At 43.0% G+C, this 21606-nt stretch overlaps 7 protein-coding genes across 7 annotated transcripts; 4 read left to right on the top strand and 3 right to left on the bottom strand.

Annotated features, from left to right (window-relative positions):
* Positions 1-676: 676 nt before the first annotated feature.
* Positions 677-4423, top strand: BYT42DRAFT_583510 (uncharacterized protein). Its single transcript, XM_051569782.1, has 14 exons — positions 677-1178; positions 1233-1297; positions 1372-1450; positions 1523-1911; positions 1979-2297; positions 2368-2740; positions 2798-2931; positions 3018-3299; positions 3359-3495; positions 3562-3711; positions 3768-3867; positions 3929-3959; positions 4024-4112; positions 4179-4423. Exons 1-14 carry the CDS (start codon positions 1005-1007, stop codon positions 4224-4226), a joined length of 2370 nt encoding a protein of 789 aa, XP_051420308.1. The 5' UTR covers positions 677-1004; the 3' UTR covers positions 4227-4423.
* A 1540-nt stretch (positions 4424-5963) lies between these two features.
* BYT42DRAFT_473601 (homeobox domain-containing protein) lies at positions 5964-6128 on the bottom strand (the record flags this gene model as incomplete). The annotated part of the gene is made up of 1 exon (XM_051563586.1): positions 5964-6128. A coding segment is annotated over one exon (165 nt), but the record flags the coding sequence as incomplete, so codon positions are not given.
* Positions 6129-8930: 2802 nt separating this feature from the next.
* On the top strand, positions 8931-10492 carry BYT42DRAFT_607680 (uncharacterized protein). Its single transcript, XM_051571179.1, has 4 exons — positions 8931-9319; positions 9372-9628; positions 9693-9882; positions 9949-10492. Exons 1-4 carry the CDS (start codon positions 9016-9018, stop codon positions 10212-10214), a joined length of 1017 nt encoding a protein of 338 aa, XP_051420306.1. The 5' UTR covers positions 8931-9015; the 3' UTR covers positions 10215-10492.
* On the bottom strand, positions 10493-11883 carry BYT42DRAFT_583504 (ATPase, V1/A1 complex, subunit E). Its single transcript, XM_051569781.1, has 7 exons — positions 11705-11883; positions 11577-11630; positions 11479-11505; positions 11317-11399; positions 10922-11239; positions 10759-10846; positions 10493-10676 (listed from the first exon to the last, which is right to left on the bottom strand). The coding sequence occupies exons 1-7, from the start codon at positions 11759-11761 to the stop codon at positions 10614-10616; spliced, it is 690 nt and encodes a 229-aa protein (XP_051420305.1). The 5' UTR covers positions 11762-11883; the 3' UTR covers positions 10493-10613.
* Positions 11884-13038: 1155 nt separating this feature from the next.
* BYT42DRAFT_538375 (WD40-repeat-containing domain protein) lies at positions 13039-14879 on the top strand (the record flags this gene model as incomplete). Its single annotated transcript, XM_051565514.1, has 2 exons — positions 13039-13948; positions 14033-14879. Exons 1-2 carry the CDS (start codon positions 13143-13145, stop codon positions 14877-14879), a joined length of 1653 nt encoding a protein of 550 aa, XP_051420304.1. The 5' UTR covers positions 13039-13142.
* Positions 14880-17513: 2634 nt separating this feature from the next.
* Positions 17514-18622, bottom strand: BYT42DRAFT_583486 (uncharacterized protein). Its single transcript, XM_051569780.1, has one exon. It carries the CDS (start codon positions 18148-18150, stop codon positions 17680-17682), a length of 471 nt encoding a protein of 156 aa, XP_051420303.1. The 5' UTR covers positions 18151-18622; the 3' UTR covers positions 17514-17679.
* A 1697-nt stretch (positions 18623-20319) lies between these two features.
* Positions 20320-21544, top strand: BYT42DRAFT_583481 (uncharacterized protein). The gene is made up of 3 exons (XM_051569779.1): positions 20320-20476; positions 20550-20920; positions 20989-21544. Exons 1-3 carry the CDS (start codon positions 20338-20340, stop codon positions 21061-21063), a joined length of 585 nt encoding a protein of 194 aa, XP_051420302.1. The 5' UTR covers positions 20320-20337; the 3' UTR covers positions 21064-21544.
* Positions 21545-21606: the final 62 nt, after the last annotated feature.

Genomic DNA, 21606 nt, shown 5'->3' with positions numbered 1-21606 from the left:
AATAAGTAGTTTTACTGTTTCTGCAAGTTGAAAAAAAGAAGAGAGAGACGAAAAGAAAAAAGAGAAATCAGCACGAGGTCAGATCCCCGGTCTCTATCTCCGCCTTTAGGGCACCAAAAAAAGACCACCCAATTCAAACAGCGTAGCCTGCATTTGGCATTCATGCTTTAGACCCATTCTTGCGCCACTGTTTCAACCTTGGCTTCATACTAGCGGTTTGACTAGTTTTTGACATCAAAGTTTCCCATGACCGATGGTCCGCTAATGAAGCGATCGTGAAGGCCTATTTTTTGTGTGTGGGTGCTCCATCCACCTCATTCGTTTTGCATTCACGATTTAGCTGTACATTCTTACTGTAAACCGAAGGGAATGACTTGTATTTTATGTTGCTGAACTTGAGCGGTTTATGTGCACGTTGTGATAATACATGCATTCGCCATGTGGCTGTATCTCGAGCATCGTTTACGCTTAGCTCAGCGAGGACGATAGAATGCGGCCTATTAGCTGGCAAGGTGACGCTAGCCTAGCACACAGTGCATACAATAATGTATCATAATGTTGACACACAATTGAGTTTTATACGAACACAGTGGATCATTGGATAATAGTAGCGGGGAGATGCAAAATCTCACTTTTTTGCATGTTCATGTTAACCGACATTATCCTAAAATGGAAGCTTGGGTGACATTGCCGACGTATTTATTGTGTCCTGTGTGTGCACGCACACTTTAGGATTTTTCAAGTAACAATGAAAATGACCTGAAATCCGACACATCTGCAAATGCGTTACTGTTGTTATTATTTGAAACCATCCGCTTTGAAAAAAAAATCATTGAGAAACCATGGTTCCGGTGCGCTTGATTTTCTTTTTTTTCCTTTTTTTTTCTTGCACTTTTTTTTCTGGAGTTTCCAAAAGAAGTACAGCTTCCTTATTTTTTCTTTCCCCGTTCAGCTGAGATCCAGCCGTATTGTCGCAGCAAACAAGCCAGCTCGTCGTAGTGGCCATGTCACAGTCCCACGTTGATTCTCACATTCAGTGCTTGAGATCGCCGAAAAAGATGACAAGCAATCCAGACTACATCAGGGACCTCCGTGAACGAGCCATGGTCGATCCAACCGACAGTCATACCTACCCCGTCCACCACTGGATAGTCACCATTGAAAGACTCTACACAGAGGTAATTGATCCGTACCGTGGCATTGCCGATCTCAACCTACTAACCTAATTCTAGGGCGAGTGGGAATGGAGGAATGGCGAACTAGAAAAAGCTTATATCGCTTTTATGAGGGGTTGCAGGTAACGCCAAGAATGCTCACCTGATTATTGGAGTGGACAATCGAAATATTGGTTAACCTTCGTATGTGAATTAGTATCATGGCAGAAATTGTCAAACGACATCCAGGATACCAGGCTATTCGGTTCGATCCAGCCTACGTTTACCTGAAACAGGTACGGTTTGCAACCCTGATCATCTTCACGGCCACTCAAAAATCAGCAAGTATTAATGCGCCAGCTATGTAGTTGACAAATGATCGTATTTTCTATCTCCTCCAAGAGATTGCCCGCCAATTGGAAATGGCTCATGCATGCAGCAGGGGACCTTATGCGCAACCATCACTACCTTTCAGTAACAATCCGTTCAGGCAAACAGGGCAGGTCCCGACACCCCATCAACGAAGAACAGACCCTCCTCCAACTTCAAAGGCTTCCTACTCCAGTGCTTTCTCCGATACGCAGGGTCACCCGCAAGAACCGATTGTACACCCATTGAAGTTGGCCAAATGGATTACCAGCAAAAATAGCCCCTTTAGTGTCCTCATCTTGGACGTTCGACCACGACTGAGTTTCAGAAAAGGCTGTATTCGCCATGAATGGCTTGTCCAAATAGATCCATCGATTCTCCAACCTGGGTAACTTGCATCAGAAACGGATGGATGTTATGCCAACTTTTCGACTCATCATTTCTTACTCTCTCAGGATCAATGCGCAAACGATCAGCCATTCTCTTCACGCCAACCCCGAAATCGAAAAGTCATTATTTGCACAACGCCATCAGTTTGAAATTGTTGTGTATTACGATCAGAGTGCCGTGACGCTTCGCGAAGCCCACCCGTCCTTGCATCACCTTGTCAAAGCTTTGGTCAACGATGGGGCACCGCTGACAAGGCCTCCTGTGATGCTAGCGGGAGGGTTCCAAGCTTGGGAAACCACCATTGGTGAACGCGGTATCTACCGGTTTCCAAACACGCAAGAGACTCCCTCGGGTGCCAATGCCCCTCATCGATCCTTAGAGAATGTAGGTTACTATCACTGACCGTGTATCACCTATCCTTGCTGACTCTTTTTTCTTTTCTTTTTGCCTAAAGAAAGCTCCTTCTCATAGATCATCTCATGCTTCGTCCATAAGTCAGTCACAACAACAGCTGTTTGATATGTATAATAGTCGACACAAGCAATCTTCAGGCCCCACAGTACCAGCAAGTAACGGCACTGGATCTTCAGCAAAAGCGAATGGTTCATTGTCGTCCGCCAATACACAAAATCATTTGCCAATGACTCCAGTAACGCCGGTGGCACAAAAAGCGATGAACAGTCAAAAACACGTTGGTTCAGACTTGCTGCGTTTCGATAAGAGCTGTATCGGCATCACCGGCCTAAAAAATTTAGGCAACACCTGCTACATGAACTCGATCCTTCAATGTCTGAGCGGCACGGTTCCCTTGGCATCTTTTTTCATCTGTAAGCTATTCATTACACATATAGTATGCATGTTCTTTTACTAAAATATATTATAAGCGGGACACTACGCGAAATCCATCAATCGAAACAATCGGCTGGGCTCAGGCGGGGCATTAGCAGAAGTGTTTGCCCAACTGTTGCGTGCCATGTGGAGTAGGCAATACAGCTCTTTGTCCCCTTTATCGTTCCATGTAAGTCTGTGTTCTCGTCCGTGCATGCCATAGACAGTAAAGAGATCAAAGAGAAAATAATTAAAAATACTCTTTTTTATTTGTAGCAAATTGTTACTCGTTTTGCCACCCAATTTGCTGACGGAAATCAGCATGATTCGCAAGAGTTCCTGACCTGTCTTTTGGATGGTCTGCATGAAGATCTTAATATGGTTTCCAGAAATGCACCGGTGGATGACTTGTGTACAAAAGAGACGGATGACAATGTATCCGACTGGCAAGCGAGGGCTCTTGCCTGGGAAAAATATCTGGCGCGTAATACGAGTATCATTGTCAACTTGTTTCAAGGGCAATACCGCAGTCGATTGACTTGTCTCAGTTGCAAACATGTAAGAAGGAATGTATGCGAATATAGATGACGTAGAAAACTGATGGCCCGAAATGATAGACTTCGACAACCTACAACCCGTTCATGTCTCTATCGCTTCCCATTCCAAACAAGAAAATGCGGCTGTCCCACATTAATATCTACGAATGCTTTGATCTGTTCGTGAAAGAAGAAACCTTGAAGAAAAACGATGCATGGTAAGTTGAATAACAAAAGAAACATAAACGCTCAACGATGATTTTAATGCATGACGTGATTCACAGGCGATGTCCAAAATGTGATAAACTACGGCGTGCTACGAAGCAGTTAACCATGGCTCATTTGCCAGATATTCTATTGATCCATCTGAAACGGTTTTCATCCGACGGACCCTATCGGAGCAAGGTCGACTCCGTCATCCAATTCCCTTTAAAGTAAAATGATGATACTCATCTACCATCTGTCATCGTTTGGCTAACATGGGTTGTAGAAATCTTGACTTGTCAGGCTATATTCCCGATGGTATGCTACCTCCAGGTCAGAACTCTGGCAACCGTCCTTCTTTTGTGTACAATCTGTATGCCGTCTCCGTAAGTATCACGTTCGCATACTCCTTTTTTCATCTTCGCTGAACAAAAGTGACAATTATAGAACCATTGTGGATCGCTGAATGAAGGACATTGTAAGTTGGTTTATATCATTGCGGAGGTGAAAGACATATAAACTAAAAAGATCTATTCTCCCAGATACGGCCTATGTGCATAATAGCCATGATGGGCATTGGTATCATTTTGATGACAATTTTGCCTCTCCATGTGACAAGAACAAAGTCGTGGTAAGTCGTCGAACACTCGATTTATGACATGCCTCGTGTGTTTCTCAAAAGACAATTGTTGGATAGAGTTCAGCAGCATACAATCTATTTTATGCACGATCCACGGTTTTATAAACGAGAATTCCCCTAACTTTCCCTTTCTACATGAAATTTTGTATACGTTGAAAACTCCCCAATGTAAATATTGCTTTCCTTTTTAAATTTTCCAGATAGTAAATAATGATACCTTGCAAGCACACAAAATCTTTTTTTTTTTTGTTTCATTCAATAAAGTACATGTGGCATCTCTAGGAAGTAGGAGCATATGGATGGTCAAATTATTCTTTAAGGGAAATTGGAAAGCAGGAGGGGTAGACTGGAACAAGTTTTAGCAAAAAACAGACACGGCTGCATAAAAAAAAAGTGAAATCATGATTGGACAAATGCTCGTATATGATTGAAAAAAAAAAAGGAAAAAAGGCTCATAAAACGGCATTTCTCCAAAACGAGCATAATTTGGAATGCCAAATTTAGTTACATAGATAAATGGGAATCAATGGGGATAGAAAAGAGAAAGATGAGATGTTGAACATTAAATTAAACACGGAGAAGATAGAAAAATTCGTGAGATTGGAAGAGATATAAAATATGAAGATGAAATATATGCAAAAGATGAATGAAGGGGAAACACGTAAGAAAAAAAAGTTTAGAAAAACAAGAAACAATCAAAACCAAGAAAAAAAAAATGATTAAACGACATTCGTCGTCAATAATGTATCGGAAGGAGACATCAAATTAAGACAGTCGGAGGCGGTACGTTCGCAATAACCGTCCAGCGAAACGGGAGATCCAAATCCATTGGAAAGCAGTGGTGTCAACTGAGGCTGAGAATCGGGGGAGCACTGGAATTGAGATGCTTGAATGGGATAGTAAAAATCAAGTGGGGTGGCCTGCGATGTATGATGGTCAGGTAACGGAGAGCATAAAGCAGTCGAACTCAGGGAAACAGCTCGATACGATCCTGGAGCGCTGCTGCCGTGATCGTTGTGATGACTGTTGCTTCTCATATTATGATTGCTGTTGTTGCATTGTAGTCTGCCTTCACTCTCGCCAATGAAAATATGCCCAGTTGCCGTCATCACCGGTTCAGATAAACGCCGTTCTTTCAGCGAATGCTATAAATACTTTGCATTAGAACATTCCACAGGCTCTGTAGAGTAAAAGTATCCATTATTATACCTGCGATGCAAAAGTGGAGGAGCATGTTTTGCCGCTGGATGACTGGGAAAGGTAGTCAGAGTGCTGCTGTTGAGTTGATAATTCAGGGCATGATTTGCGGCGCCATTCGTCAAACATGGCAGCAGATTCGGCAGTAGATGGGTTGCCCAGTGAATCAATGGGCATGGCAAGCCAGTGGTTGTCCATATTGAAAAAGGCGGGTTGGTGGTGGTGGTCTTGGTGGTCTTGGTGGTGATCAGATGCGGCCTTGAGAGGTCCCATGTAACAGGAAGCTGCAGCTGCAGCTGCCACAGCACGGGCGTTTTCATTGACTTGGTGCATGAACATTTGTTGCTCCCAGCAGTGAGAGTTCGTTTCCAACGGAGGCGAAGACTTATTAGGGTAGGTGTGGTTGGGTAATTTGAATCCGTCATTGGCATGATCGCACGACGATAGTGAGCTGATAAAGTCGTGTCGCTTTTCTTCTTGCAATGGCTGGGTATTCGCAAAGAATTGGGAAAACAGCACGGACGACTGGTTGATTTCACCACCCGCACCGCTATTCATGCAGTCTTGCTGAGCCTGATGATGAACGTCGCTGATCATTTTCCCCGTTTCTTCCTCGTGCTTGTTGTTGGATTTTCGCCGTTGCAATTTCGCTTTGGCACGACGGTTTTGGAACCAAATCTGCACACCGCGTGGCGTCATATCGAGTTTCTGAGCGAGAATACGGCGAATAGTTGCGTTGGGCTTGGCATTTTCAGAAAACGATTTTTCCAACACTTTGAGCTGAGCTCGCGACGTTCGACGCCGATGTTTTATCTCAAAAGGATTATAAAAGGTTGGACGAAAATCGGTTTGCGGGTAAGGATGGAAATTATTGATGAGATACGGGTTAGCATCGGTGTGGGCAGAGGAGGGGGACGTGGTATTGTATAAGGAATGAGTAGACGAAGGAATAGTAAACGACTGTTCAAAAGGCTGCATGATCGTATGCGGTGTCATTTTTTGCAAAATTATCGATTAGAGTGGTCAAAAAAGCCAGAAAAAAAAGTAACAAAGGAGTATGAAAAAAAAGCAATAATATAATAAAAAAGAATGTTAAATTGAACTTGATTACATACGCAATCGTGCTTATATATGCCAGGATCGGAATCTGACCCGAGAAATAGTAATAAAAAAAAAGAGAGAGGGAGGAGGAGAGTGAGTGAGTGAGTGGGTGAGAGTGATAGAGAGAGAGAGTGAAAAGAGAGAGACAAAATTCCAGTGATGATAGGGGCTTAAAGGAGACAAGAGACACTCAACAGTACATGACATTGAAAGCCTACGTACGGAAGAATGGGGACCATGACGTGTACTTTTAATCTTTTTTTTTGTTTTTGTTTAATTCAGTTGCAAAGAATAACTAGAGATAGTTCATCGGCGTTCTGTGATGCCACAAAGTATACAGTCACACGGTTGTGTAGCAGCATTTCACAAGGTGCATGAACAGTATCCATGTCTCTCAGGGAAGATTTATTTTATCAAACGAATAGGGAGACGTCTGATGGGTACGACAAGGTATTATCGGTGGAAAAAGGGACGATGAGAAAAAGAACTGACCATGACGGGAGATAAAGTTAGACAAGATCGCTTGGCCCGTGGTCAATGCATCGATCCAAAGGCACAGAGACAACGAGGGAAGGGTGATGCCGAACAAAAACAGAACAAAAGGGGGAGAACAGTACCATCCAGCAATGTGCAGCCCATCATCCCGCACGTCAATCGTGATCAACCATATCTCACACCACATGCAGCTAATGACACTGCCATATCAACCTTTTTGTTTTTTCTTCCATTTTTATTAAAGATTTGTTTTCCAGTGTCTGGATTAAAGCGCGGGTAATACAAATAAGCATAAAAAACAAATAACAAAAGAACAACATATTGCTTTTTTTTTGTCCGGGTTGGCTGTCGATCCATGACAAGCCCGCTCAAAATGGATAGATGTGCAAGGGGCAGAAAAGAAAACCCGCCACGAGCAGCGGAAAATGCTCGCATTGTCACGTCTCAGGGTATCAAAAACATCATCGTTGTTGCAAACAACGATTCATCTCCTTTTTCAGTCGATTCACCTAATCAGCCCTTTTTTCATGTAGTTTTTCACCCTTGAATGAAATAGATGCCTTGAAGTGCACGAGCAGCAAAAAATAAAAAAAAAGGAATCGGAAACACGGGAAGAAAAAGGACAGAACAGAATGATGTCCAATTCAAACAAAATAGAAAAATATCAAAAAAAAGATATGGATCATCAGCAATCGTATCTTTCAATGCGTGGTATGCACAAGATAGGCGGTCTGATGTATATCAATGTCTGTGAACAAACAGCATGCTATTCTATTTTGGCATGCTTAACATGCACATTTGACTGTGACATCCTGATAGTATTATTTTATCCAAACGGTGGGTTCCCTCATCCACCTTCTCCCCTTATTCAAAAGACACAGGGAGTGAGGGGAGGTGAAAGGGGAAAGTTTTGAGATGAACAACTGGATAGGCTGCTTTTTTTTTCTTCTCCACCCCGTAATTCTCAGCCATGATCAGAATGTCTCCTGGAAAAACGGTAGGATCACAAAAACGCGTGGCCCTATGTCAAGCACCTCTCCCTCTCGCATTGATGACTCCACCCGCCACACATTGGGCATAACCATGGCACGACTCAATGGTTACACCAAAGAATTATGATCCAATCCAGCTTACTGTTGAAGGCAGACCCATTTGGCAGCGATATAAGCATTTCTTCATTTAGTTGGCTGCACTAGGGTCATTGAGATTCTGCATGTGGAAGCCCTGATTGGTCAGATCTTTGGTTCTTTCATATGAATGAACAATCGTTTGATTCCTCCAGATGGTGAACCAAAGATAATCTTTCTTGCCTTCGATGATGGGGATGGGGCTTGAGTTAAGGGCATAGGAGACCGATGTGTTTTTTTTAATCAAATATAAAAAGCTTACTGTTCTACCGAAAGGTGTTGTTGTCCACCCGTATTGGAAAAATTAAAATTATGTTTATTCGTTAAACTCACGGTGATGAAAAATCCATCATTATTGCCACAAACCCACAGAGCATATATTGCCATTTACGAGATCCTTGTCTCCTCTTGAATAACGTAGACCCACATAGATGCACAGAGACGACAGTAATCACTAGGGTATTCCCCTCACGTACCACATTTGCTGTCCATGGCTCATTTGCCTGTTGCTTCCCTCCTATGAATTTTTTCAAGTCATCCTTCATCAACCGTGTCAAGGATTCGTCTCATGTTTAGATATCTCTGGCTTACAAAATACACGGCAATTCTTTAAGCTCGTAGAGTAGTCTGAGAAATGACGAGGTAGGGCCTTCACCACGCTGCATCGATCGATGCGCAGCAGTTTACAGTAGCATTTGCCCCCTGTTTTCATGCACCTACATATGCCAGATTGTGTGTTTTTCTTATGTTTCCATGAAGCAAAAATTGTGGAATAACTCGGGAGAGCACCTTCTAATATGCTTTGAAAGATGCATGAAAATGGTAGACGCGCTTTTTGTGATCCGCAAGTATCATTTTTTATTGCCCTTTTTTGACAGTCGTTTTCGGGCCGACTTTTTCATTTTTTATTTTTTGTTTTCTCTTATTCGGCAGGAAAGATCTATTAATTAACGAGCAGAGATTACACGGATGCAATGAGTATCAATAAACGCAATTGGAATAGTGCTTCAATTTCATCTGCTCCTTTACCTCTTCTACTCGGGGACACGACGCGCCATTTCTCATGGTTACGGGAAAAGGTGCTTCGGCTGAAATCGGCATTTTTCACAGGACACCCGCGACGCATCGGTGTATTGGTGGAATTCGGTCGATTTGTATGGATTGAGCACACTGAACATGCCGCAGATCTCCATAGTATGGGCGTTTTTGGTAAAGGCACTCTTTCAAGAAGTGAACCGACCTGGGCAGCGCGAATGATCAAGAACGCCGATGATCAGTGTAAGCGATCCAGCCAACTGGCTCTCCCTAAGTTATCGCTAACCCAAAACAGCGCCTGATAAAAAAACATATGTAGAGAATATCACCAATCAGAGAAGAATGCAACGACGACAACAGTCGAAGCAGAAAAAAGGGTTGATCAAGGCGTCGGACGATGACAGGAATGAAGCAAATGATGTGTGGGATACGGATGAACTGTTGGCGTGCATTGGCACGGAAAAAGATCACGAAAGTCTTCAGTTGGATTTATTTGAAGCCTTCTTTTTGCTGTATGGATTAAATGCTCTCGAGATCTATACAGCGGAACGAGTAAGTTCCCATCCATGTCACCTCTGTCTCGATTGGGTCTGCGTAGACTAATTTCACATCAAAGCAACGACTCTCGGTTGATGCTTGCTGGACCCTTTTCTGTCAGTTATACAACACGCGGCATCAAGATCTAATGCTCAATCTCTTCTCGCACGCCACGGACAACGAGTTTGTTTTAAAATATACCGCGTATCACTACTACCGCAGCTTGGGCTGGATTCCCAAAGCAGGTACCAAATTCGGGGTGGATTTCGGTATGTAAAGTCAATGGTCGCGTAGAAGAGAGAAAGGCCACTAAAACAGCATGTACAAAAAAAAAGTCATGTATCGTAGAGGGCCGAAATTCTACCACGCCGATTTTGCTGTGATTGTATTATCAGACCAGAACCGTCAACTTCAAAGCTGGAAAGCGCTTCTTGCTTCAAATCGTATCTGTTCCCAGGTAAAGAAGACACTGATACTGTGTTATATCATCCATCCCACCACCCCATCGGTTTACGATGTTTCCAATCCAAATATTCTACGTGAATACAAGGTTCGAGAAGTCATTTTCAAACGGTGGTCACCTGAACGAAATCGTGAGTAGCTCTTTGATCATTTGATATGTCCGCCAAATTGTTGTCGCCACATTTTATCGCTTTTTCACATCTTGTAATATAATCACCTTGCGCCTCTGTATTTATTTACTACACCCGTTATTTTATAAAATTGTTTTATAGCCTGTTCCAACCTTTCTCTGCATCCATGTCGCGCATAGTGTTCCGCCATATGCGATTTTAAAAAAAGGACAGTGTGCCACATCATACAGCGCTGACCTGGATCCAAAACTGACAAGTCCATGCACGTTCATCCGCCGCCGTTTCGTCTAATAGTCAAAGGAAACACATCTGTGGATATAAACAAGACCATGAACCGAAAGTTCACGTCTTGTATATTTATTTGCTTCAAATAGGAAAAACAGTCTTCAGATATTGCAAGAGAATATCTAGTTGAAGAACTTTCGGTTGGGCGAATGGCCAAACAAGATGACACGAACTTGAGGCAACATCTAGGATAATATAAACAGTGTTACAGAACATGACACACGGAGAAATCTCTCTCAAAAAAAAAAGGAATTTGCGAGTTTTTACCTCTTCTTTGACGATATTTAAACGAGCTTCCAGCGTATTGTCAACGACAATCTTTCCATTTAATCCGGTGACGATGACACCACCAGCACTGAGCAAGACGGAAAATGGTCAGTTGCCTCTTTTCACGGGAACTCTTTCGATGCGGAAGTTTAAAAAAACCTACCTGGATGCGGGAAGGTAATCTTCGTTGACGGTAATGGTTACAGGCTGACCGAGGGTTTGCTCGTATTTTTGAGACACAGCTTCAGCGGCAAATCGTACATTGTCAACATCGGCTTCACGGCATGTCACGGCCATTTCCGGTTCCATAAGGGTATAAGCGCCCTGAAGCAAAAGATTTTCTAATAAGGTGGCATATTTCTCTTCATCCTTATGAATCTCGTGAATACGGCTGTTGGTTTCCTCAAAAAGATCATCGAGACCTTGCTGACGCTGCTGAAGGATTCTGAGACGAGCCTTGTTGATGTGGTTGGATTGTGCGCTACGATAAAACAAAAGCAACCATTAGTCCATTTTTTTTCTTCTTGACCATCGTACCGGTTTCCCGAGAATATTTACATGCGCTTCTGAACTTCGGCTTGCTTTATTTTACGTTCAAAAACAGCTTCGATATTCAAGGATTCTTGGCGCACGATTTTAGCCTTGGAGAGAAGAAGAAAAAAAAAATAAGGTTAAGCACACTTGTCATATCCACAGTTGAAGAGACATTTCTCAATCTACCTTTTCAATGTTGAATTCTTCGTCAGCCTAATGAAAGGAAAAAGGGAATTAGTGAGTCTTGGAGTGCATAACGGAACCTCGTTTGTCATTTGACTTGCCTTGACTTTAATTTCTCGTGCCTTCTCCAGCGCTTCTTGCTTAATGAAGGCCACCTACAGGTAAAACAAGTGACAAGTGTAAGCAGCTAATTTGAAAAACAAGGCAAATAAGGATGTCACGTCAGTACCATCTTCTTCATCTCGTTGAAGACTTCGTCATCGTTAAGAGGTCTCACGGAGGTCATTGTGTCAAGCTGCTATTAAATTGACAAGAGAAAAGATAAGTGGATAAAAAGAGGAGGTTAGACTATATGTTGCAGCGAACCGATAAAGATAAAAGACGGAGCAAGAAACGAATGAACCGTGATATTCTTACCGAAATAAAGTAGGTTTGCAAAGACGCAAAGTGTCTGGAAAAGAAAAAAAAAATCCCAAGACGTGAACAGAGGAGCTCAAGTTTCATATCCGCACCCGAGCTCCCAAAATTGCGTCACAGCCCGAACTCAATTTCGTGGTTTGGCCCGTCTGCACTCTTTGCTTGTTATCTTTGATATAGCTCGCCCTCCTACTACACTCAAAATTAGTGATCTTTATCGGGAAAGGAAGCTTATGTTCTCATTCGAATGAGATTACAAAATTCAGAAGAGGTTCATTTGGTTCGAGCTGAAAAGCTGAAATGCCAGGCCAAGACGTATGATGGTACATTGGCCAGACCAACGAGTAATTTTGGAATCTGCCGAGCTCAGGCGTGATATATGATGATGGATTATCGCCGTTGGAACTTCTGAAAGGAAACAATGGCTCCAGTGTCTGTTAAAACACACATATAAGAAAAGAGGAACAGACACAAAGACACAATCATGAGGCTGCAGACGTGAAGGCTGCTCAATGAAGGAGTTTTAAAGGCCGAGCGCTCTCGCACTTTGCCTTTTGTCTTTGAAGTTGGACTTTGGGATTTTGATTAATGAGGAGGGTTTATCATTCGTCTAAACCAACTGTATTCCCATCGATACGTATTCTCAAAATTCAAAAGGATGTGTCGATCTATTGTATAAAGTGTAAAATCAATCTGTCCAATGAAATTGGACAGCTTCCTATAAATGAATAAAATACCTTTGACCAAGCCATGTGCTTTTAAAAATAGTCTCATCAATCTACTGCCCAGGTTTTATGCTTCGTTCAACAGGGTGATCCCCTTCATTGAATCAAAGCAGACCAACCTTTTTTCTTTCCATCAACAAATCAAAGACCGATTTTCCAACGCCCCACACTATTTTTTGTGATTGTGGACTCCGTTCAAAAGGCCGTTTAGAAGGTCTTTAACACGGACGCCCACAATAAATAGATCAAAAAAGAGAAAAAAAAAAGAAAAGCCTAATGAGGATGATATTATGTGAATGATGTAAAATGAAGCTCCCTGCTGCAATATCAGGGAAAGCCCGCCGGACTCATCGATTTTTTTTTCAAGCATCATTCTGAAAACATTTCCATTTCCGGCAAGGCTGTAACTAAGGAAACTGCACTTTTTCTTTGTGGAAGGTTCTCCGTTGGTTCTATTTTCTTTGGACCAGCATTTTTTGTTTTCTTTGATAGTTCTTTATTGCTTTTTCTATTCACCTAGTATAAATGATGGACATTGACCACTCTGAAGATATTTCACCTCCTGCCACTCCACCGAGCTATGTAGCCACGGGATCAGGTCACCATCAACGATCACTGTCGTCCATTTCCAACATGGAACATACCATGCATAGCTTCAATCCGGAAGAAATGGATCTCTTTTGTCATTTGAAAACATCTTTTCAGCAATTGTCTTCCAGAGAAAAACAGTTCTTGCTCGGCGAGATCATCAATTGCTGTGATAACTCGCAACTTGTGTACATCAACAGTCTTATTGCTCCTCGGTTAAAGGTCGACTTTTTAAAGGAGTTACCCATCGAAATATCCCTCCACATTCTGTCCTTTATTGACGATCCGAAAACTCTCGGTCGGATCGCTTGTGTCTCTACATTCTGGAACTCCCTGCTTCGTGATGAAGCGACCTGGAAAGCGCTGTGTATGAAACACCGTTACCGACGACGCAATTCGAGCATATGCGGAGGCGAACTTACAAATCCCCCCTCCAAACGACGCAGCTTTTCCTACCGAGAATACTTTAAACGAAAATACAACATCGCAGCCGCATGGGCTCAAGGAGGCCAAGTCAAAGTCGTTGAAGAAGGATTTGCCGATGGACTCGTCACATCGCTTCAATTTGATGAGAAATTCATCGTCGTCGGTTGCGATAACCATCGAATCGAAGTTTTTGATACCAATACAGGACATAAAGTACGGACGTTAACCGGCCACGAGGGAGGCGTCTGGGCTCTTCAGTTCATGGGAGGCACATCACAGGATCCCGAAAGGACACTGGTGTCTGGTGGTTGCGATAGGTAACGAAATGCCCAATACGCAGTGTTCCTTGTTATTTTCATTGTCTGCGGCGGGGATAGCTCATGATTCAACTTTTATTTTAGGGACGTGCGTGTGTGGGACTTAAATACCGGTCGATTACGGCATGTTCTTTCAGGCCACACGTCAACGGTGCGATGCCTAAAGATGAAGGACAAGCGAATTGCGGTGACCGGTTCACGCGATACCACGTTGCGAGCCTGGGATATTCAAAACGGCAATCTGCTGCACGTTTTCCTCGGTCATCAGTCCAGCGTTCGATGTCTCGATATTGCGGGGGATTTGGTCGTTTCCGGCTCGTACGATTCAACAGCACGTATATGGGATTTGACGACGGGCCAGTGTCGACATGTGCTGGTGGGCCATCTGTCCCAGATTTATGCTATCGTGACCGATGGATACAGGGTCGTTACGGGATCACTCGGGTCCCATATTCGCGTGTGGTCGGTGGAAACGGGCCAATGTCTTGCCACGCTATATGGGCACACTTCTTTGGTAGGACAACTACAGCTATCCGGCAATGTGTTGACGAGCGGCGGTTCGGATGGATGTCTCCGCATATGGGACCTTCAGCGGTATGAATGCGTGCAGCAGATTTCTGCCCACGATAACTCGGTGACTTGCCTTCAATTTGATGATCGTCGTCTGGTCAGCGCTGGCAACGATGGCCGCATCAAACTGTGGGACATGAAGCAAGGAAAGTTAATACGCACCCTCACCCAGCCTGCGAAAACGGTATGGAAAATCCAGTTCACCGAAACCAAAGCCGTTGTCCTGATGCAACGACGGAGATCACCCGAAGCCGAAGGCGTGAAAACGGTCATGGAGATTCACAATTTTGATTTTGGCAATCGATCCCTCAAAAACATGCCCATTGCAGAAACCATGATGAACATCGATACCAATTTTTAATCGTTAATCGTTCCGCCTTCCTCATCTTTGTGTCCTCTTCCGCGTATTTTCTCGTACTACCTCACCCTCCTCCCGTAATAGTCTTCCTACTCTACTGATATTTATATTGTTACGAGAAAAACCGTGCGCTGCTGTTATGCATGTCCCTGAAACTTTTCTTCCTCCTTTTGAATAACTTACTTTGCCTGTACAGAACACATTGTTGGTAGCATGGATCAGTTGGTCAAACTGTTGATAGGTGTTGTACTTTTGTGGAAAATTGCTATTGATACTTTGATATTGTGATATGGATATTGATATTTTGATAGTGTGTATTAACAAGCCGTACACCCGCTGTGCAATGGATGCCGCCTGCTACTGGACGTCACCCCCTTACATTGAGCGACATTCGTCAGACAAAAGCCTAACGCATACGGCATAACCTGGGCGAGACTCTTAATGAAACTTTGGTATATTAATGTCAATACTCTGGCATACCGTACAGTCATGATTTCCAAACATGTGTGCAGCAGCACTTATTGACCCCCTCAGTCCCGTCCCGCCCAAGTTTATTGGGTATTTTAAAAAAAAATGAGTTAGTAAGCTCTTTTATTGATTCAAATGCCGTCAAGATATTTTACCTTTGTTGTGTGAGGCAGCAGATATCCAGAGCTTCCCGACCGAAAAAAAAGAAACGATACAAATATATAAAAAAAAGTAAATACAATAGGTGCGTCTGTAAAAACCCTCTAAAAACCCTGTGGGAAAAAAAAGGAGGAAAAGAGTGCAAGAAGACTATAACTAAAACACAAATATACAAACTACAAACTACGAAATAAAATGGTTGAGAAGAAATATCGAAGACGATACCACGGGAAGTAATCCAGGTGAAGCCAAGCTGAGGAGGACGCGTAAGCGTTGCCGATGAAAAAGAGAGTCACACCACCGACGATGGCCTTTGACATCATCCGTTTCGCCAGATGGATGGGGAGAGAAAGTCAAGTTGTAGCATACAGAACTTGTTAGGTGAAAAGAAAACGGAGAAAACCGGGAGCTGGAAGAAGGATAGAAAAAAAGGAGAGGTAAGTCTGTTTTGCCGGAGCAAAATCGATGGTAGACCACTCGAGGGCTTACATTTTTGAGGATGGTAGTCGATTTAACCAAGTTAGATACACGGGATAAGAATGGTCTGGATGATGGATGCGGATGGGATCTTGATACAATGATAGTGAGGGTTTATCAAGAGAGAGAAAAGAAAGAAGATAAAATTGAAGACAAAAATATATGGTTTTCCATGGATGAAACAATAGTCACCCGACTGATGCATGAATTCATAGATCGAAGCACGTCTGCTTATGTATTATTCGATTCATTGAAAATTGAAAGAGAATGAAAGGACATATATAGTATAACTGACAAAAAAAAACGAATTGAATGATGCTACAGAAGAACGCCAGTCGTATCAGCAACCACTTCATGTACATATTCTTTTTGCAGTCGTTTCCTCTTTTTTTTTCCCACAGGGTTTTTATGAGGTTTTTACTGACCGCGACCATTGTTTTTTTTTATCAGTATGTACTTTATTTGTTTTTCTTTCTTTTTATTCGGGGGACTCTCGATATCTGGAATCCAACTCGAAATTACCGTCACTTCTGGCCACGTCAATATTTTTTGCCTGCTCAAGCTGACACCACCGATCTATCACTTAACCGTCACTGGAAGCAATTCTATTTTCCGCATCGAAAAGAAGCTTACCTGTGTTCCGTATTCATCTTTTTTTTTCCGGTACACCATTTGGTTCAAAGGCAAGTCCAATTTCTTTTCCTTTGCTATGATGTAATGAACGTATACTAAATTCAACGTTTTTCAGTATCATATAATCCAAGTCATGTCAAGCGATCAATGGCTATTGAAAACTCAAATGACAAAGGTAAAATATCTTGACGAAAATTTGAATCAATCAAAGAGCTTACTAACTCATTTTTTTTAATACCCAACATACCCATACATCTTTATAGATCTATCATAGCCTGGGCAGGATGGAACTGAGGGGGTCAATCAGTGCTGCCCTGCGCGTGTTCAGAAACAACTCACGTTGCAACGTATGCCATAAGGTTGTCATTAATATACCAAAGTTCCGTCAAGAGTTCTCGCCTAGGTTATGCCGTGTATGCGTTAGGCTTTTTGTCTGACGAAAGTCGCTCAATGTAAGGGGGCGGCCTCCGGTGGCAGGCGGCATCCATTGCACAGCGGGTGTACGGCTTGTTATAAGTTACATCATCAGCCAAGTGATGTTGTAATTTTCTATATAAATGATCGTTATGAGCGTACCATCTGGTTCAGATTATGAATCTGCTCACGGTGGGCACTGACGCGTGTACATTTGTCGGAGCGCGCTTAAATCAACTTGGGGTCTCCTCATCCTCCTTGATTCATCGTTTTTGCCTTTGCTTGCAAGCAAACAAGGCTCTGCGCTCGCTGGATCGGTTGACACCCAAGTGCGATGTTGAGCCTTCATCCATACCCGGCGACAGCGTCGCAAACGTCCGACGCTGGGTTGTTATTTGCGCAAGGTAAATACAACCGTCCTCGTTCACTCGCACAAGGTTGGTTAAACGTTTCGAGGCAGCAACGAAGCATTAAAATTGGTGGTGCGTCACTTTTATTTATTGACAATTTCAAATATGGACTATCACAAATAACTATTTATTTTCGGAAGGAATCTCAACCATCAGGATCAAGCTCAGTTCATATCCAGGCACAAAGAGTGTGCACGCCATTTCTATCAGCAAAATTAGACACTAGTGTGTCGGATCTGTGATCAAAAATGTCGCCAAGTTCTGTAGTGAATGGACAATTGTGACAATATTGCTAACCATTCTGTAAGTTCCGCGATAAATTTTTGGCAGTATCTGTCCTTGCAATAAGAATTTAATTGCAATATTTCCAGCACAAACGCGCCCTTGCAGAAATCAGCGGCAGTTTTGTCTGTTTGACATTGTTGCAGTAGGTGGTGAGCAGTTTCACTGTCATGGCAAAGAGAGACAAAATAATATTTTGTATTGGCATAACAACTTGAGTTTGACCATAGCTCCCCTGAGAATTGGTGTGAAGGTTGCTTCCATGTCGCCTGATGATGCACAGCGTAAACTGGCCAAGATACTCTCTGCCCATCCAGCTCCTTCCATAAATAGTAGTCGGTGATGACGAACGGGCTGAGTTCTTTGCCGCAGCAATGTATTGCGCAAGTGAATTGGGCTTTTGCTGCTCTCCTTCTCTTTTGCCGTTTCATCACTTTTTTTCCCTTGTTGTCTTTGTTGGTAAGTTTCGAAATGCTCTTTCCAGTATCAATGAGCCCATAATTGTTTACTCTTGCACGCTTGTATACCAACGTTTTGCTTGGCCATACAATCCTGTATGGTTTCGTCCAAGGTTGTTCTCCAACACTGATGTCAATCTTTTGATTGCGGGTGGGCTGTACTATTCTTATTTTAAAGTTACGCGTTGAGCAAGCTACTCTTTGAGTACGCTTTTGAGACCCAAGGACTCCACACGCTACATATGTGTAGTGAGTAAGTTCACGTCAAGGCTTGTGGCTTATGCTGCCTAGAGGGCCTCTGAGCCGACATCGGATGAAAGATACCTCCCCTATTGCGACGCAGGGGCCCCGAAGACTGTTGTTGACGAAGGGGGGGGGGGTCATCGCCTCAAGACGAGGGGGGTTGAACTGTCGGGTTCTGAGGAAATACTGGTAGGATCTGAGGGAATAATATTGGGATCTGAGGAATATTGGGATCTGAGGCTTCGACTAGAGGGTTCCGATTGAAAGTTAAGTGGCGTCCCAGTTGATAGCCGCTTGTTTTTGGTGATCTGTGCTCGCGGAAGGCCTGGTTGTGCCTACATCGACATTGCTTCCTCCTACTTCGGTGGGACGTTGTCTAGGGTGTGCTTGGCGTGTACGAGGCTCACTTGCGCAGGTAATAATTAGCAGTTTGAGCAGGTTAATTCCTGCGATGATGCATTTATTGCAGTTATTACCACTGCTAGAGTTCGTATCAGCGTTCGTATCAGCGGAAGGCAATGGTTGAGCTGCAGTGAACTTGTTATGACAATAGCGTCCGTAATGGACATACCGATTTTCGGTTCTGTTTCATTCGAAGCTGGGGAATGGTCTGGGCGGCGTGTGTGCCGATGCACGAAGGAAAACGTCTCAAGGTGTCAAGTCCTCCCGCGGTCCGTCCTGGTGTTCCTGGTGCAAGGCTCTCCGTCGTTTCGGTGTCCCGGCGTTCGTGCTCTTGGTGCTTTCCGTTGCCTGGCAGTCCTTGGCCTGGCGTTTCCCGTTCACTTTCGGGATTCAGTCTTTGGAGTTCCCATCCAGCTGTTCACCCTTTCTCTCAGCTGGCGTTTTCCAGTTTGCCGTATTCCCTTTTCCACCTGTTCCCTCTTTTTCCCAGGTGTCGTTTCTCTTCTTCTCCTTTTGTCCCTTCGCTACGGTATCTCTTCGGACAACGTAGTCTAATAGCTTTGGGGGCGGGGTTTTTTCTTCTGGCCTTTTTTTCCAACCTTCGTCATTACAGCTGTTAGACTTCGATAGTTTTGCCCAAAGGCCAGATAATAAAGTGTCATTCTCAAGACATAATGATTGACTATTTACTGGCGACTACAGTGTGATTTAGCTAGAGTTGTAGATAAAAGGGATAATACTTTTTAGTATATGAATTAATCTTGTAAGCATTGACGCATCATCTTATTTACCAGCAGGCGGTTTATGATATTGCCAGTAACGGCTGAAACAGCTATCTGTGCAAGTCTCCAAAGTGGAAGGTAAACGATCATGGTTGAACGAGAATATCAAATTTTCACAAAAATCTCTTTCTCGAGGCAAAACGGCGCGGAAGTTTAAAAAACTGCCCTCTATGCAGGAAGGTAATCATTCGTGACGATATGGTTACAGACTGTAGAGAGGAGTTGCATATTCCTTGGTCCAATATTTTGGGATACGCCTATTTAGATATTCCTAACCTTTTTTTCTTGTAAGTCCTTGCCTGGTATACTTGGACTTTCGATACCATAACCTACAATCAGCTTTGTCAGCTATTTATCGAATTGATGCTTGAATGCTGTCATGACTTCGGGGTTTCAAGTGATTGTTCCAGAGTTTTTCAAGGTTCAGCTGCACAATGTGTCACACAATGAACGGCCTTTTTATACCATGCCGGTGCTCAAATGAACACATAAGCTATCGTAATATAGTACAAAAGTAATTCTGTAAGCTATGAAGCAAAACCAACGGAATTGCAGGTTAAAGAATTTTGACAGTGGATGCAGCTGGCCATGCAGGATATCTATTGGATGGTCAAAGAGCGATGGATGGTTCGAGAAGGTGAAAGCCACTTCCGTAATTTAAATACCGCCAACATAATAAAAACCCACTGAAAAAAATTCATGCTGGAGCGATAGCGGGAGGAAGCCATCCATCATGATACAAATTTTAAACCCATCATCGGCAGCGCTATCGTTCCGACTGAAGCGTCCGCATATCGAGCTGGACAATGCTTACTATCCTTCGAAAAAGAGACAAATTTGTGATATACCACTATTCGGCCGCCCTTTGACAGGTACGTTATCTAATCTATCCTTATCAACAAGAGACTTCATAGAACGGTGGACTGACATTTTAATCTTTTTCAGCAACACAGACGCATCTCGATCGAAGATCCAGCGTTCAAAATGAGATGATTATTCCTGAAATTACAGATACACAAATGGACGAAGTCCAGTCAAAACACCGCGTGCGGATCGACGACATTGACGCTTACCTCGCAGAAGACGGAGACTCGCATAGCAGCAATAGTCCCAAGTTTTCAAACCAAGAGAATCCTGATGACAACGGATCGTGGTTAAACGTGAATATCAACGGGTCCTACTTGCCCATGCAGAAAACATCGGCCAACCATCCATTAAAAATTCCAGAATTCATCCTCACACCAAGGAATCCACCTTACAACCATGAACTTATTCTCTATCAACCTCACACATTCCCAATCATTGATGCATCCAAGGTAAATTATCGTACTTGTCAATATAAAATTTGAGATATACATAGAAAAAAACTGACCTATTCTACCAGACAGATGCATTCGAATCCGAAGGATCCTTTGTCAACACCACACAAGATCTCAATGCAATGGATATTGACGAATAGACTTGTCAATTTTTGATCCCACCCATACCTTCTCCTGTATAGTTATTTTTTTGTATGTACCATCCCGCTCCTAGCAACCAAGGCATAGCGTTTGTCTCGAAATCTTGTAAAAATCAAGCATGACTCGGCCTGACAGCAGTGTCGAAGGCATTTTTCTGCATCATATCCATATTCGAGATTTTATTCCAGCTATATCCTTATCGAGATACTGCAGTTGTCGCACGGCTCGTGTTGTAAAAAATTTTGTCTTTGAAAATGGGGCCTTTGGTCGTGATGGCGCACCAAGGTGAAAATATTGACATCGTGAATGTTCAATACGCTTGGGAGGTTCATTCACAGTATGAACCTTTGGGCTAATTTACATCTTATGTTGACCAGAATGGTGATTAGAGAACGTGAAGGACCAATTTCTTTTTTATCTCATTGCGGGTGCGGCGTGGAAAAAAAGAGTGTTTCCGTAAATGGTAGTGTTGGTTAAATTCTTGGGAAGCAAAGTGATAAATAAAGACATATTGACTTTTTTGGGTGGCGTTTAATTTAGTC

This window comes from Radiomyces spectabilis (assembly GCF_025331425.1).
Source record: "Radiomyces spectabilis strain NRRL 2753 chromosome Unknown BYT42scaffold_12, whole genome shotgun sequence".
Taxonomy (NCBI): Eukaryota; Fungi; Mucoromycota; class Mucoromycetes; order Mucorales; family Radiomycetaceae; genus Radiomyces; species Radiomyces spectabilis.
The sequence above is the reverse complement of the archived record's forward strand: the minus strand, read 5'-3'. Positions and strand labels throughout refer to the sequence as shown.

What these genes read in the sequence shown, in the direction of transcription:
- BYT42DRAFT_583510 (XM_051569782.1), top strand. Translation starts at nt 1,005, where the DNA reads ATGTCACAGTCCCACGTTGATTCTCACATTCAGTGCTTGAGATCGCCG. An exon ending in TTGAAAGACTCTACACAGAG is followed by an intron (nt 1,179 to 1,232) that starts GTAATTGATCCG and finishes ACCTAATTCTAG; the next exon opens with GGCGAGTGGGAATGGAGGAA. An exon ending in CCTACGTTTACCTGAAACAG is followed by an intron (nt 1,451 to 1,522) that starts GTACGGTTTGCA and finishes CCAGCTATGTAG; the next exon opens with TTGACAAATGATCGTATTTT.
- BYT42DRAFT_607680 (XM_051571179.1), top strand. Translation starts at nt 9,016, where the DNA reads ATGAGTATCAATAAACGCAATTGGAATAGTGCTTCAATTTCATCTGCT. An exon ending in CAAGAACGCCGATGATCAGT is followed by an intron (nt 9,320 to 9,371) that starts GTAAGCGATCCA and finishes AACCCAAAACAG; the next exon opens with CGCCTGATAAAAAAACATAT. An exon ending in AGATCTATACAGCGGAACGA is followed by an intron (nt 9,629 to 9,692) that starts GTAAGTTCCCAT and finishes TTCACATCAAAG; the next exon opens with CAACGACTCTCGGTTGATGC.
- BYT42DRAFT_583504 (XM_051569781.1), bottom strand. Translation starts at nt 11,761, where the DNA reads ATGACCTCCGTGAGACCTCTTAACGATGACGAAGTCTTCAACGAGATG. An exon ending in CACGAGAAATTAAAGTCAAG is followed by an intron (nt 11,506 to 11,576) that starts GCAAGTCAAATG and finishes TCCTTTCATTAG; the next exon opens with GCTGACGAAGAATTCAACAT. An exon ending in GCCGAAGTTCAGAAGCGCAT is followed by an intron (nt 11,240 to 11,316) that starts GTAAATATTCTC and finishes GTTTTATCGTAG; the next exon opens with CGCACAATCCAACCACATCA.
- BYT42DRAFT_583486 (XM_051569780.1), bottom strand. Translation starts at nt 18,150, where the DNA reads ATGAAACGGCAAAAGAGAAGGAGAGCAGCAAAAGCCCAATTCACTTGC.
- BYT42DRAFT_583481 (XM_051569779.1), top strand. Translation starts at nt 20,338, where the DNA reads ATGATACAAATTTTAAACCCATCATCGGCAGCGCTATCGTTCCGACTG. An exon ending in ATTCGGCCGCCCTTTGACAG is followed by an intron (nt 20,477 to 20,549) that starts GTACGTTATCTA and finishes AATCTTTTTCAG; the next exon opens with CAACACAGACGCATCTCGAT. An exon ending in CAATCATTGATGCATCCAAG is followed by an intron (nt 20,921 to 20,988) that starts GTAAATTATCGT and finishes CTATTCTACCAG; the next exon opens with ACAGATGCATTCGAATCCGA.